The sequence below is a fragment of the Sciurus vulgaris genome (genome assembly GCF_902686455.1).
Source record: "Sciurus vulgaris genome assembly, chromosome: 4".
NCBI classification, from domain to species: domain Eukaryota; kingdom Metazoa; phylum Chordata; class Mammalia; order Rodentia; family Sciuridae; genus Sciurus; species Sciurus vulgaris.
In genome coordinates, this window is record NC_136464.1 from 16,030,908 (window position 1) to 16,045,484 (window position 14,577).

Here is a 14,577-nt window from a genome sequence, read left to right on the forward strand (position 1 = left end):
AAGATTTCTCTCCCATTGGTGGTTTTTTTGTGCATTCCCTCTTCAGTCCTAGCTGAAGTTCTGCCATGTGGTCTGAATACATCTGACTCTTGATCTGAGTGTTGGATTGTAATGAAAACTACGACCTCCCTGGTCACCTTGCAAATCGCTTTGAGGTCCAGGCAAAGTGCAGTATTTCTCTTGAGAGAAGAAATTGACTTTAAATACATGAATGGCCTATGGAAATTTAAGAGGAGACTAGATTAGTGTGGCAGACATTGTTACAGTGCAGTAAAAAGTAACTGAGTCTTTTTTGGACCAGGGATTGAACCTAAGGGTGCTTAACCACTGAGCCACATACCTAGCCCTTTTTATTTTTCACTTTGAGACAGGACCTTGCTAAATTGCTGCAGCTAGCTTTGAACTCACCATCCTCCTACCGTAGCCTTCTGAGCCACTGGGATTACTAGCCTGTGCAGCCCTGCCTGGCTTTATGTTGTTATTTCTGCTATGAAAAGAAAGTTTCTTGAAATTGTTCTCCCCACAAACCAAAGAGCACTTATAATTCTGTAACTACCTATGGAGATGTATTTTTATTTATCAACAAGAGATATTTGCTTAGCAGGGGCCTACTGAGCAATAGCAATAGAAGTACTACAGCAAAGATTTTATAGTTGCAAGGGAATAAATAGGAGAGATAAAGAATGAGAGTCCGGGAAATGAGCCTGGGAAGGATTCTTAGGATTTTGTAAATCCTGTCTTTCTTTCCACCTGACTCTGAGGTGATCACTGTGAAGTTTTTCTAATAATGCATTTTGCCTCATTCCAGCCTGTTTCCACGGACTTTGCTCAGTATAACAGCTACGGAGACGTCAGCGGGGGAGTGCGAGGTGAGGCTCTCTGCCAGGCTGACATGGCAGCATCTGCCCAGGTGGCCGAGTTCACTGGAGACTGTGCAGTCTCCAGGCACTGCCTGCCTGTGTGCTGGGCTTCATCCTCCAGTAGGATCACAGCTCTCTTCTGTGAGCCAGCTCAGCAAGTACTAAAATCTAGAGGGTCTCTAATGAAATAAAGCCATGAGAATTCATTCATTTCCTACTGGATGCTAAGCACTCTGTTAGATTCCTGGAGATACAGCAATAAGGGAGATACAGCTCCCACCCTCAAAATGCATATGGCAAGGAAAGAGAAAAGAAGGATGCTTTTACCGATTCCTAAAGCTGGAGTTGGCATTTCCTGGCTTCAGGGAAGCCTGCGGTACAGCGTGGGCAGAGTCTAGGAGTAGGAAAACAACATAGTTTGCTGGGGACTATTTTAGGAATTATAGTAGAATACGGGCTCTCTGGGAAAGGCTCCACGTTTTCCCACGGTCTTTCCCTGATATTTTCTTTTCCTTTGCTTTTCAGACTATCAGGTATGGACCACTTTGCCCTTTGTGAATTGACCACGCCTGCAAGGCAGCCATTTCTCAATCCAGACTGCTTGCCCCAGGGGAATGGTTTCTGCTGAGAAGATGTGTAATGTGGTTGATTTGTCTAATCATTGCTCCATAGCTGTGAAGCTCGGGCATACCTGGTGCCCAGGTCAAACTGTCCCTGCAGGCCATAGGGACGTGGCATGAGACAGGTCAGGTGTGGAAGGACTCTCTTGCTCTGTCTTTGGAAAATTCTCTCTAAGTTGAGAGCAGACCAACATCAAGGGTCAGCTCATGTGCAGTTTTTTTGTTTTTCTTTTAGTTACAACTAAAGGACACTCAGGTGTTGACCAACAGAAAGGAATAGTTTGCTTTCAGACTATTCCTTTTTCTCTGGAACTTTTTTTTTTTTTTTTTAGTGGGGAAAAGTGGTCCTGGGGATTGAACCCAGAGCCTCATGCATGCCAGGCAGACTGTCTACCACTGAGCTCCGCGAACAGCCCTAGAACAACAACAACAACAACAACAAAATAGTGCAAGGAAAGCTAAGCCTAAACTGAGAAATTAGTCCATAGTTATTAAGCCAGGATCTTGTCCCAACTTGATTTCAGAAGAAATTCTTGCTCTTGTTCAGTAAGAATCTCATTCTGAAAAATACATGATAAGGAATATGACTCATCTATAAAATGGCTAGATGAGACCCCCACCAGGAAGTTTGGGAGCCCACAGAGTCCTCCCTTGAGCTCCCCTATTCTGTGCTCATCCCTGAACTAGCATTTCTGCTGCAGACCCTCCCAGATGGCCACATGCCTGCAATGAGAATGGACCGAGGAGTGTCCATGCCCAACATGTTGGAACCAAAGGCAAGTACGGCTGTTCTGTTTCCTCTCATGCCGGGATGACATGGTTCTAAAAAGATTTGGTTTCCTGTCTTTTCACCATTTTCCAAGTGTAAGGGCAACTTTGTTCTAGCCTGGGGCATCTAGGAGAGATGTCGTAAAGCACAGTGTCTTTCCATTTTTGCCGCAGTAAGTTTGCAGGTTTAAGCCCTTACTGCACTCAGTCCTGTGTGTTCTCAGTGAGATACTAGCCCTTCTCTTCCTTGGCCACCCTTGGGATGACTGGTTGCTCTAACGTCAGAACATTCTATGACCAAGGGCTTGTGCTCTCTGTCATCCTTAACTGGGCTTATTTCAATGTGTCAGTTGCCAGAGCACTGCTTCTTGGCCTGCCTGGCTCCACAGATTCATGAACTAGTCATGGACCAAGATTGCTGAACCCAGCACAAATGTATCCTGCCATCTGACAGCACCACGTAAAAGCCAGCATGTGTACCTGCAATTTCAGTTTTTCTCAGACTTTTGCCTTCATCCCCAATTCAGAGGAAGTTAGTATTCTTGCACCCCACCAAGCCCTCCCAAGGTACAGTGCTCTGTGAGACACTGGTGGGGAGTTGGGTTGGTTAAGAATCTGTCCCTGTTCCCTGGAGCTCCTGCTGGTCTTGAGAGATGGATACCTTCTACTCCGATGCTTCATGATAATCTCTCAGGAGCTCTACCTTGGCAGTGCTAGATTTTAAGTAAATTCTGCCTGTTAATAAAATGGATAGCAGTGTATTAGAAGAGGTGATTTCTTTCCTTCTCAGATCTTTCCATATGAAATGCTCATGGTGACCAACAGAGGGCGCAACAAAATCCTAAGAGATGTGGACAGAACCCGGCTGGAGGTAAAACAAAATAAAAATCTGGACCCAATTGCAGATCCCTATACATCCCCCCTGCAGCATCCCCAAAGAAATGTTGTTGTTGTTGTTGTTTTTTAAGTGAAAAAAAAATCATAAAGATCAATCTCATATTGTAAGTAGAACTAAGAGGTAACTAAGATCTCAGAGAATTTCTAATGAGCTAAAACCACAGAAACAAGTTTGCAAGCCTGTATCCACTATTTTTATTATGTACTGAGCTATTAGACTTCTGGGGCTACAACAATAAGCCAGACTTGACCCCTGCCCTCAAAATACATATGGCAAGGAGGGATAGAGAAGACTGGGGTTTCTGGTGCCCACTCTAAATCTGGCATTCCCTGGCATCAGGGAAGAGGACAGTACAGCCCTTACATTTAAATGTATCTATACTTAGATCGGTATTTTTTTAAATGCCTGAATGACATTTGGAACAACCCTTGAGACACAGTATGATTTTAGTCATTTTCTTTGGAAATTGGATACTACTATAATGAGAGCTAGGGATGCAGAATGGGTATCTCCATCCCTCTTAACACATCCCAGTTCCTCCCTGACCCTGGGTTGAGCCCACTGGGAACTGGGAAGGAGCTCTCCAGAAGGAGGTTTATCCTGGACAAGTGTGTTTCGTGCCTGTTTCTGCATTCCTTGTGGAAGGGTTAGCTGGGTGCACATGCCCAAGGCCTCCTTAGATCTGGAGACCAATCTTTGTACTTTTCCATCTGGATGGTTTAGTTAAAAAAAAAAATTCTGGCTGCCAGTCTTCAGGAAGAATCATTACTGCTCTCTGACAAAAGGCAATGCCTTTGTAGAAGAGGGCAGGCTGACCCAGAGAATACTGGCCCCCAGGTCCTAAGGGGACTGTTCTAGAAGCAGTGGCAGACAGGAGGTCTTCCCAGCAGAGCATGCATCTACCTTCTCTCCCATTGATGAGCCAGGCAGAAGCCCCAGGGCTCCCAGGGACCACCCAGGACGTTTCTTTCTAGTTGGCTTTATATTGCCATGGTCAATTTTCTCTACATCCCAAGGAACTTAAGTGGAGTCACCTCCAGCATCAGAAATCACCTTCCTGTGCCCCGTCACTACTCAGTGTGGTTTTTACACTGAATTGTAACAGGATCAGTAACACTGAGCCAGCTACTCCATCTGGTGGAAAGGGCACCTCACCTGGCCTAGTAACGAGCATCAGAGGTTACCTCCTCTCCTGTTGTTTGGCCTTCGTCTTCAAAATGATGACAGTGTTCCTCAGTATCTGCAAGGGATTGGTTCCAGGCCCTCCCTGCTGATCCCAAAATCTGTGGGTGCATCAGTCCCCTATAAGAAATGATGTATTTACATATTATCTTAACTTATCCTGCTGTATACTTCAAATCACCTCAGATCATATATAATACCTAATACAATGTACATGGCTGTTATACCATGTTGTTCAGGGTAAATGGCAAGGAAGAAAGTCTACGCGTGGTCAGTACAGATGCAATTTCTATGGTTGTCATTGATCTGCAATTGGTTGAATGCAGAACCCACAGATGTGGAGGACCAGCTGTATCTGTGAGCTGGAGAGCAACTCTCCAACAGGCCACTTGCGTGTGCATCAGGACTGACTACCACTCTGTTCTCTCTCTCCCCAGCGCCATTTAGCCCCAGAAGTGTTTCGGGAAATCTTTGGGATGTCCATACAGGAGTTTGACAAGTTACCTCTTTGGAGACGCAACGACATGAAGAAAAAAGCAAAGCTCTTCTAAGTCCCACACATAAGCAGCAATTAGCAAAAGGACTGGCATTGGGGCGTGGCCTACCGCGTTATACTAAGGCCCAGACTTGATTGGAGAATTTATAAACTGCCATCCCTCAGCAACAGCAAAAAGGGAAATTCTGGTCACAACACCCATGAGCCAAACACTGGGCCAACCAACAGTAACACATGCCAAGCAGCCATGGGTAGAGATTTCTATGTTTCCAAAATCAGCAGTAGTGTCCACATGTGACCTTTTCTCATGACCACGTGTCCACAACAGGAGCTTCTTCCTTTCTCCTTTTATTTTCCTTTAACTGTTGTCCAACATAGTGCTGACTGTAGTGATAAGAGCCAGCAAGTGCCCTTAGGATGTCGCACAGGAAGAAACAATTGTACTAATTCCAAAGTATGAACATATTTATTACGTAGCACTGTGCTAAGCAGGAGTCTGAGGAGCGCAGCCACGTGGTAGCAACAGTTTTGCACACGCTTTTCCTTGTCGGCCTCTAGCAGCTTTGTCTGAGCTCTGGCAAGAATAGAAATCAGTCAAGGAACCGGGCAGGTCTGATCGAATGGCTGAATATCAGCAAAATAGTAGTTTTTAATAAGCTCCTTGTTCTCTCCTGTTTGCTGGGACCTGGTTGGCAAATTGCTTTGCCATTACTAGAATTTTTTGAAAGAGGAAAGAAAAGGAAAAGGAATGAAGGAAACCCTCCCTGAACTCTTTTTCTGCTTCAAATAGTGTAATGATTCTTCCTTCTCACCAAGGACAGGAGCTGGCTTGGGCTCCACCTTTACAAAGAAAGGAAAGACAAGAATTGTCTCCCGACTGGCCCAGTTGCATGCAGTGAGGTGATTTTTTGTCTGTGGGTCATATCACTCTTAGCAAAAAAAAAATCCATGGTTTGCCCCAAATGCAAGTTCTAAAACTCAGTGTCCCCTGCTCTCCGTCTGGCATCCTATGAATCAGATCAAGCCCATGCTGATTTTATTTTTTAAGGTCTTTTCAGTAGTAGGTTAAGGAAAGGCACGTTTCCTCTTAAATATCTGCAACTCCAAAGTAGATTACATCCTATCAATTTAATTTGGCCTTTTCAGCTTTCCTCCTTGTTTAGCACTGTTGACTTCAGTGTGAGTGTGTGCACGTGCGTGCCTGTGCGTGTATGCACGCTTAACTCACCCAGGGAAGTTCTGTGGGTTTGCATGTGCTTTTTAATTTCTGCTTGAATGTTTGTCACACTGTGCTGCCACTTCTAAGGGACATTTTGTACAAGTGCATGTGACTCAAAGATCAAGAATGAGGCTAAGCTGTACCCTCCATGTCGTCTCCTTCAGGGGTGAGTGTTGGTGCTTAGAAGCCAGCACACAGGCCTAGGTAGCTCATGGCTGGATCAGGCTGCAGGCCATGCAGGTTGGATGAAGTTGGTTTGGAGCTCAAGCATCCTGCCGGAGTCCTCACACTCTGCAACTGTCAACTCAAATTGGAGCCTAGCTTCAGCACAATGCTGGCATGTCCTAGCTCTTGCTTTGCCCTGGGAGAGTGTAGGAGAGGGGACTATGGCACATTTGTAGTGCTTCCCTACCACAGTCATTAACATGGCGACCAAGTGGGTCCCAGCACTCAGCCGGTGGAGAGGCTAATGGAGACAAGAAAGGACCCACCATGTCATTAGTTAATGAGTCATCACCCATGAACATGCAGATCAAATGCCAGTGTGAGAAAAATGAAGGTATTTGGAAACCTGGGCACAATCGGGTGGTTTTTCTAAATTTTCTATCTCTTGACCCATGTGAAAGAGGGCATGGCTTTGTCATGAAAGAGGGAAATTAGACTGGAAGAAGGAACAGTCCTCCTATTTATGTTAGAGACCCAGAGTTAAAGGCCCTATGGTTGCAATAACTTTAAAAAACTGGACCCTAGATTCTGCTCCTAATTATGACACCCAGCTCTTCTTGTGTTTTCTGAACTCAGTTTTGCATCCAACTTGAATATCAAAAAACTTCTTTCCCTACCAAGCATAGTAGTTCACTTAAACTCTGTACCATTCAGAGATACATTACTGGAAAACAACAGTAGTCTCTTGCCTGCTCTTGGCTCCTGGAGACCCTCACATGGAATAGCTCCCCTGCACCATTCCCTAGCAGAAGGTTCCAGCTGGAAGAATGGGTTGAGGGCAACCTGGTTCTAACTGCCAGATCTGCTGTAAGGGCTACAATGCCTTATCTGTTTGGTTAAACTGGGTTCAGCATCCTTGACCTTGAAATATCTAGGCCACAGCACAACAGATAGATGTTCTCCATTTAACCCTGTGCTGTACTGCATGGGAAAATTCCAATTGCTAACATGAATTAAAGTAACTTGTTCATCTCTAGAAAAAGAATTATATACCTGGCAAGCTTGGTGCATATATTAAGGGCTACTTTTTTGAGCATTTGGCTTGTGACTTTGAAGCACATACTGATTGCATGAAGTAGCAGGGGCCTCTTTGACAATATGAGTCAGTGCTTCCTTTAAAATTTCTTCCAGAGAGCGCAGGCTATCACATAGTCTTCCTGTGTGATTTATTAGGAGATACAAAGAGCATTTGGCTAGCCATGCATCTGTATTTTGGTTTGGGGTTTGCTATTAAATGTTTTTAATGTGACTTCTTCAATAACTCAACATAAACTGCCTATTCTCTGGAAATCTCAAAAAGAGAAACTAGAATGAATGAGTGCAGGGGTGGAGTGATTTTCTACCTGTAATCTGTTCTTCCCTGACCCTACTTCCAATGCCTCCAAGCTGAGTCTCCTCTTGACGCACAGTCTACAGCAGTTATTTTCAACTCTGGTCTTCTCCATCTCAGCCTGGAAAAACCCATCTGGTAATATGTCTAAAACTTTCACCTAATTTCTTTACATTTTGAAGCAAACATCTTTTTGTAAGAATTGCTTCTCAGATGATGATATAAAATACATATGCTTTTGCAAGTTTAAAAGAGTTTAACCACTCTCGACTAAGTACATTTCTCTAACAATCATGTACAGCAAATTTGGTGTGGCGTTCTGGGGTGTGTTGCAGGGGTGGGTGTGTCTCCAGGTTGCGCCCTCACAGAGCCCTGCTTCTGATTGTCATGAAAGATGGCGCACGGGAAATCAACTTTGTCCCATCAACCCTTCTGTGTCCTCTGAAGCAAGCACAGATTTATAAATCACTTCTTGTGTACTTCTGCTGGCTATTTAATCTGTACTTTTAATGCCAGCCTTGATTTTATTTGATTTTAAAAGTTATCTTCTGATGAACCAAGTGTTGGTGTGCCCTTAAACTTGCTCTTTCATGCTCCCTTTGGAAGAACCTTCCAGAAAAAGAGATCACTTAGGGCTTAAGATTTGCAATGATACCATCTAACAGTGACAATGTACACTAAGTAGATTCCCCACAACCCTGGGTTGGGAGAAAGAGAAAGCTTTAGTTTGGCATTAAAAAAAAAAAAAAAAAAAAAAAAAAAAAAAGTCACTATCCTTCCATTTGCTGCCCAGTAAGCAGAGGGAGATGGTAATGGGTATGTTCAGCATGTGGATTGTTAGATTTTAATTAGGGCAAGTTTAACTTATGGCAAACTTAAAAAGAAAGAGGAAGGTGGTCAGTTTCAATGGAAACTCTCAACAATGAATGTGTGCACAATAAAAATCAATCCAGAAATTTCTGGAGCTTAGTGTAACTGAGTGGTGGTTGTGATCATCAATGGAATTCTCCCACACCTCTCCCAAGAGCACAGTTCCCATGAGTAACTTCCTGAGCCCACTAATCAAAGGTGGAAGGAGAGAACACAGTGTGTTACCATTGAGAAGCGGTGGAAACGCACCACGTCCTGGCTACACTTCTTTCTGTACTTTTGGAGAAGAGACAGTTGGGGGTTTGGTGTACAGTCTTGTCCAGTGATATACGTGAGTTGTGTCCGTGTGTGACCGAGGGCCAGGCATTGAGGCTCTTGGGGTTCTTCATTTTAAGTTGGGTTTGTGGCTTTTTATCAACCGGTGAAAGGCACACAGCTCTTCCTGTCCTCCCCTTTGGGAAATAGAAAGCAGATGTTTAGAAGGAACGTCCTGAGACGCTGTGTCGTGTTCCCTGTGAAAGTGAGCCCAGTGTGTGTGTGCGCCCGAGTACCTTGTGCTGTGTGCACAGGAGGGGTGGCCGGCCTGTCTCCCTGTCGCTGAGCTGCACAGTCCCCACCTGCTCGGTGCTCCTGTTGCAAACAACACTTCCACGCTCCCTCGCCACTCCACCCCTCACCCTGCTGTACCACTGCTCGTGAATAAAGCCGTGTGCTTCATTCCTAAGCGCCTCTGTGCCTTTCATTTCTTCTCCCATGCTCCTTTTACCTGGCCGGGTGGCTCGCACCTGTAATCCCAGCAACTAGGGAGGCCGAGGGAGGAGGATGGCAAGTTCAAAGTCAGCCTCAGCAACTTAGCAAGGCCCTGAGCAACTTAGCAAGATCCTGTCTCAAAATTTAAAAAAATAAAAAGGGCTGGGGATGTGGCTCAGTGGTTAAGCACCCCTACCTTCAATTCCTGGTACCAAAAAAAAAAAAAAAAAGAAAAAGGAAGCACCATTCCGATTTCCAAGAACCAAAACAAAATCAGAATGAAACCAAAACCCTGGGAATGCATTTCTATTACATAAGTTGGAAGGTAAGCCAATACATGAGAACGTTTTCCAGCTCTGTTTGTTGAATCATCTAGATATTGACCACGCTGACTAGAGAAAGGAAAATTCTTAGTCCAGCTTTCACACTGTGCCGGTATAACCAAGGCTTGGTTCTGTTTGTGACACAGTGGTGACAGTGTCATTGTTTGAACAGAACTGAGAATTTGAAGAGGCTTCAGGACAACAGCCTGTGAGTCACCAGGAGTGTGAGCCATGTTAGTAAAAAACTAAATGCACCAGGAGAAAAGCATCTTCAAATCTTTGAATTGCCTGAATTACCAAACTGTACATGAAGAAATTCCAGATTTCAGTTTGTTTGATTTTTAAGCTTGCCAGAAAATAGTCAAGGCGGCCTGCTCCAGCCACGGCCTTCGTTCTGTGCACCTGCTGAGTCTGTGCAGGGGCCTGTCATGCCAGTATTCACGCCCACCCTAGTCTGGCTGCAGGACGCAGGTTGTCCTCCAGATAGTTGAGTTTATTCCTGGAGAAGCAGGCCAGGAGGCCCTGGCTCCAGGTCTGTGTTCTCACGTCTCTTCCACCAGCACCAACGCTGGTCCGTAACTCCCTCGGCCAGGAGTTGCTTTAGTCCCTGTTGTGAGAGCCTGTGGCATTTGGCTTTGGTGGCCGTCTTTTCATTGGAAGTTGACTCCTGCCTCACTTCATGGCTAGCCCTCACTCAGAGCAAAGCTCACCTGCCTTTGTTGGGAGTCTAAGGACCTTCATGCCCCACCCCTTCCTCACCCCCCACCTGGTTCCCCTCCCCTGATGCCCTGGCATCTCACCACTGCAGATCCTGCAGACACACCGCCTCTCCCCACCCATTCAGCTTGGCAGGTGACATCTCCTCTATACAATGCCCAACTCTTCAAGGAGATGGCCAGGGGAGAAGATCTGGCCTCAGGGAAAGGAGGTCCTGACCAGTGTTGATTAAAACCAGTTTCCCATCAACTCTTTGGAGCTACCCATGTGAATTTCCCATGGGCTCATTTGCCCTGAATCAAAGATGAACACACATTCACACCCCTTCCCTGGGCCTGTCTTGATGGCCCAGCCCAACCAGCCCCAGCAAATTCTTTGCATGCTTATGTTTGAACCGCACATTCTGTGCTTAGCAAGCGTTGTCTGGTACGGTTAGCTCTGCGTGTTTCTGCTTTTCAGTCGAACTCTAGGGATATCTCCATGTTGGGTGCCAGGCAGCCCAGCTTTGCCTCACTGTATCCCTCAGGACAATCCCAGAAGGCAGAGAGTGGTAGCTCTGACATAGTAGTGAGGAAACCAAAGCTCAGAAGTAATCGTACATGCCGTCACTCAGCCAGTGAGCAGCAGAGTCCTGAGCATCCAGCCTCTTTCAAATCCCTTCATCCTTTCCTTCAAGTCCCACTGCCTGTGGATTTGTGAGGACAAGGACTGTGTCTCCCATTCTAAACCTCCCAGGGTCAATTCCATTCAGCCTGGCCATGAACCCCTTTACTACCACCAAGGGGTAGTTCCGAATGACGGTTGAGAGGTTACTGGTTGGGTGTGTTAGGGCCAGTCATCTGGTATCACTCAGCCTCAGTTTGCTCCAGATGAGCATCAGAAGACTGTTGCTAAATTATAACATGTTGAGCACTTAGCACAGTACCAAGCACATATTAACTGCTCAAGAAACTTTAGTGACCTTTTTGAAGAGCAATTAGTTACTTAGACTTGAAAAACCCCATAAACTGTCTGAGGTTCAGTGTCTTCACAGGTAAATTCTGGCAATGTTATGGAGCATCAATGCACAGTGTTCAGATGCAGGGAAGTGCTATATTACTAGAAGGACATTGAGGGGTTTCTGGTGCTGGGGTAAGGTCTAATATACTATTTTAAATAATTTAGAATTTTAGTTTTTCATTCTTAGCTTTCCCACCTGCCATCTGTACATGAGTATCTGAGCATTAAAACAAGCCCATAAACCTCTTTATGTACTCAATAACAGCACTCTCTTCACCCTGCAATGGTCCAAGATTGAGATCCCTGAAGATGTGCCAACCAACAGCACTGGGAACTGAGAGTATCACACAGCAGCGGTGTGCAGGGTACAGCACCAAACTGCCTGGGCTAAAGTTCCAGCTCCACCAATCAGCAGCTGCATAACTAATGACAACATGCTTAACTCTCTAAGCCTCAATTTCCATTTCTATAAAGGAATAATAATAATGCCTACCTCAAAGGGTTATTATAAGAATTCCCATAGAACAAGACCTGGCGTGATACAAAATGAGTCCTCAAACATTAGTTTTTATTAATGAAGTGACTGCCAAGTAATAACAACTTACTATTTGCCCAGCCCTGAACCAAGCATATTATGTGATTTCTTTCTTGATTCTTTACATTTGTTCTATTTTGGTGTGAAAGATGGTGGAAAGAGGCAGTCATCATTACCCTATGTACATGTATGATTACGCGAATGGTGTGAATCTACATCGTGCACAATCATAGAAATAAAAAGTTGTACCCCATTTGTGTACAATGAATCAAAATGCAGTCTGTAAAAATAAAAAACAAGTAAATAAATTTTTAAAAAATGACGTAAGGGAACGGACCTAGAGAGGCTAAATGTCTTATCCAAGACCTGCTGTTGGGGGTGCTGGGGTTCAAACCTTGCCTCTCCAGTACCATGCTGAGCTCCTGGGCATCATGTGCCATAGCCGGCCAGGGTAGCAGACTGCTGGAACAGGAGGTGTGTGAAAGTGCCAGCTTCCTGGGTGAGGAGGACCCAACCCCACTGCAAGGGTGCTTAAAAACACCACCTGCAAAGGAGCTGAGACTCATTGCAATGAGAGATGTCATTGATTCCAGAAAGATCCTTCTGATTGGGTGACTTCAAAGCAACTGAAGACTGCAAAGGCAAAGAGAGCTGCCAGCCCATAAGAGTATTTGGGGACATGTTCTCAACTCAGAAAAGCTACCAGTCCTGCTCAGCCCCTCCTGCCCGTTGCTGGAAAGGGACTCTGCTTCCCTGCAGAGTCAAGCAGCCTGCCTGGGTGTGTCTGCCAGCCCTGCCCTGCTGGATGTGGCCCATTGTGGGCTGGAGAACACTAGGAAGGGTGGAGGCGAGAGGCTGGCAGCTTTGAGAAAGCAAGGGGGCTGGGGAGAACAGTGACCAAAGGACATCTAGACCCCAGCCCTGAGGACCTTCCACACCCTAAATTTCCTTCTCCCCCACTTGAGGCCAGGAGTCTGAAGAAATGTCTTTTGTCTCCTGCAGAGCTGGGGTAGGCCACAACCAGCCAGGGCCAAGGAGGAGGGTATATATGACCACATTTATTTTACTTTCCAATCTCAACGAGATGAAAATGTTCTCTGGGGCCACCATTGTCCTGAGCACAATGGCAACCCCTGGAGAGGATTTTATGTATTTATTTGTGCTGTCCCCTGTTGCTACCTCTTAACCTCAGCCCTTCCCATCAGATAAAAAGTTGGCATTGGAAATCCTCCCCTCCAAAGCCAAGGCTGTTTCTGCTGTGCCCCATCCTGGTTTAATGCTGGGCCCTCCCAAAACATCCCCAAGGGGTTGGAGACAGGGCAGAGCCTAGGACAACTTCCAGACTCAGAGTTGGTAGGATTCGGACTCAGGGGATCCAGGGAATATGAGTCCAGCTGAGAAAAGAATGGGATGGTGGCAACACTCATGTTTTTTGTGGGCCTCCAGAGTGCCAAGAGCCGGAATGAATCCTCTATTTAATTATTTAAATAATTCAATATTTAATAAGTATTTTAATTAATGCAAGATTGAGAGAGGCCCACTAGCCCCCTGCCATCAAGTGCAAATGCCACATTCCTCCTAAGCCAGTCACACCTCTCTGGGGTCTCCGTGTTGTTAGCTCGTGGTTTTCTATGGAGTGGCCAGTAGGACTGTACTCGCAAAGACAAACACCAGCCCTCCCAGCAAGGTGGAGCCTGGCCATGAATAACATTTTGTTCTCAACTGGACGGACGCTGGCACAGGAAGAATAGGTTCTTTCGTTCCTGTTATTGTCTTAAAACACACGCTTCTTAATGAAAAGTTAGAAAGTGTTGATAGGAGTTACCTTCCCATTAGATAGGAACAAGGGTCCCCTGTGTAAAAAAATCATAATTATTAATACTCCCTTCCCCCACGTAAAAGCAACGTACTGAGACAACTTAAATGGTGCAGGACTTGCACATTCATGGGCTCCCACCCTCGCTGCCTGGGTAAGTGCTGTTGCTCTTGGTTCACAAGCATGAGTTGCCCATTTGTGGAAACCGATATTTGAACCCAACTCTAACTGCATGGAGGTTTGGGTTTGGTGGGTCTGGGTGGGAGCTGGGAAGCTGTCTCCTGCAACAAACTTTAAAAACTCTCAGTCGATCCATGATCAATCACCCATCTTCTCAGGTCAGCATTAGACCTGGGCTGCGGCCAACCAACCATCCGTTGCCAGACGTCATCACTCACTGTCGCCCTAATTCAAGGAACCAGAAGTCAGATGATGCTCAGGAAGGCTGCCCGTGCTGAGAGGGCTCCAGCCCCAGAGGCCTCCGGGGCCATCGCTGGCCTCTTTCCTCAGCACAGCCAGGCTCCCGCCCTCTGCACACCCCTGGGATTCCATCAGCACCTGCTCAGGTGCCACTGCCCTCGCAAGGGGGTTTTCTCCTAAAATAGAGAAGCATGGGCTGAGAGTCACGCACAGTTGCTTGGAGGAAAAGCCACCCAGGGATAGCACATCTCCTTTTCTCCACTCACAGACACTTGGAACGCTGGGAACAATCCTGTCCTGGCACCAGCTTCTTTCCTATTCGGTGTGTTTCCTTTTGCTTTGTTCTGTCGTTTGCTGGACAGCAGGCAGAGCCCTGTCTTAAGTTTGCCACTGGGGAGATTTAGTAATTTTCATCAGGGCCTGGATGGAGGGAGAGTCAGAGGTTGTGATGACATACTCTTCTTTGTGTGATTTTGACCCTTTACATACCAGAGCACCTATGGTGGGTTGTAATGGTGACTCCCACATGCTCGGCCTACCCAGACGGTG

At 45.9% G+C, this 14,577-nt stretch overlaps 1 protein-coding gene and 1 long non-coding RNA gene across 11 annotated transcripts in view; one reads left to right on the forward strand and one right to left on the reverse strand.

Moving 5' to 3' along the window:
• The window catches only part of ABLIM1 (actin binding LIM protein 1), a 307,615-nt gene extending 299,200 nt beyond the window's left edge, over positions 1-8,415 (forward strand). For 5 of the 10 annotated variants that reach the window (XM_079137919.1, XM_079137922.1, XM_079137920.1 and 2 more), the window contains 4 exons: positions 809-869; positions 2,168-2,256; positions 3,039-3,119; positions 4,766-8,415. In XM_079137919.1, coding sequence (XP_078994045.1) covers positions 809-869; positions 2,168-2,256; positions 3,039-3,119; positions 4,766-4,879 — 345 coding nt within the window. In that variant the 3' untranslated portion in view covers positions 4,880-8,415. Of the gene's footprint in view, positions 1-808; positions 3,120-4,765 lie in introns of all 10 variants that reach the window. The other 5 variants (XR_013763491.1, XR_013763492.1, XR_013763493.1 and 2 more) reach the window with 1 other exon arrangement.
• A 453-nt stretch (positions 8,416-8,868) lies between these two features.
• LOC306659937 lies at positions 8,869-14,576 on the reverse strand. Its single transcript, XR_013763500.1, has 2 exons — positions 14,518-14,576; positions 8,869-14,013 (listed from the first exon to the last, which is right to left on the reverse strand). It is a non-coding gene; the product is annotated as an uncharacterized lncRNA (long non-coding RNA).
• Between the last annotated feature and the right edge of the window lies 1 nt (position 14,577).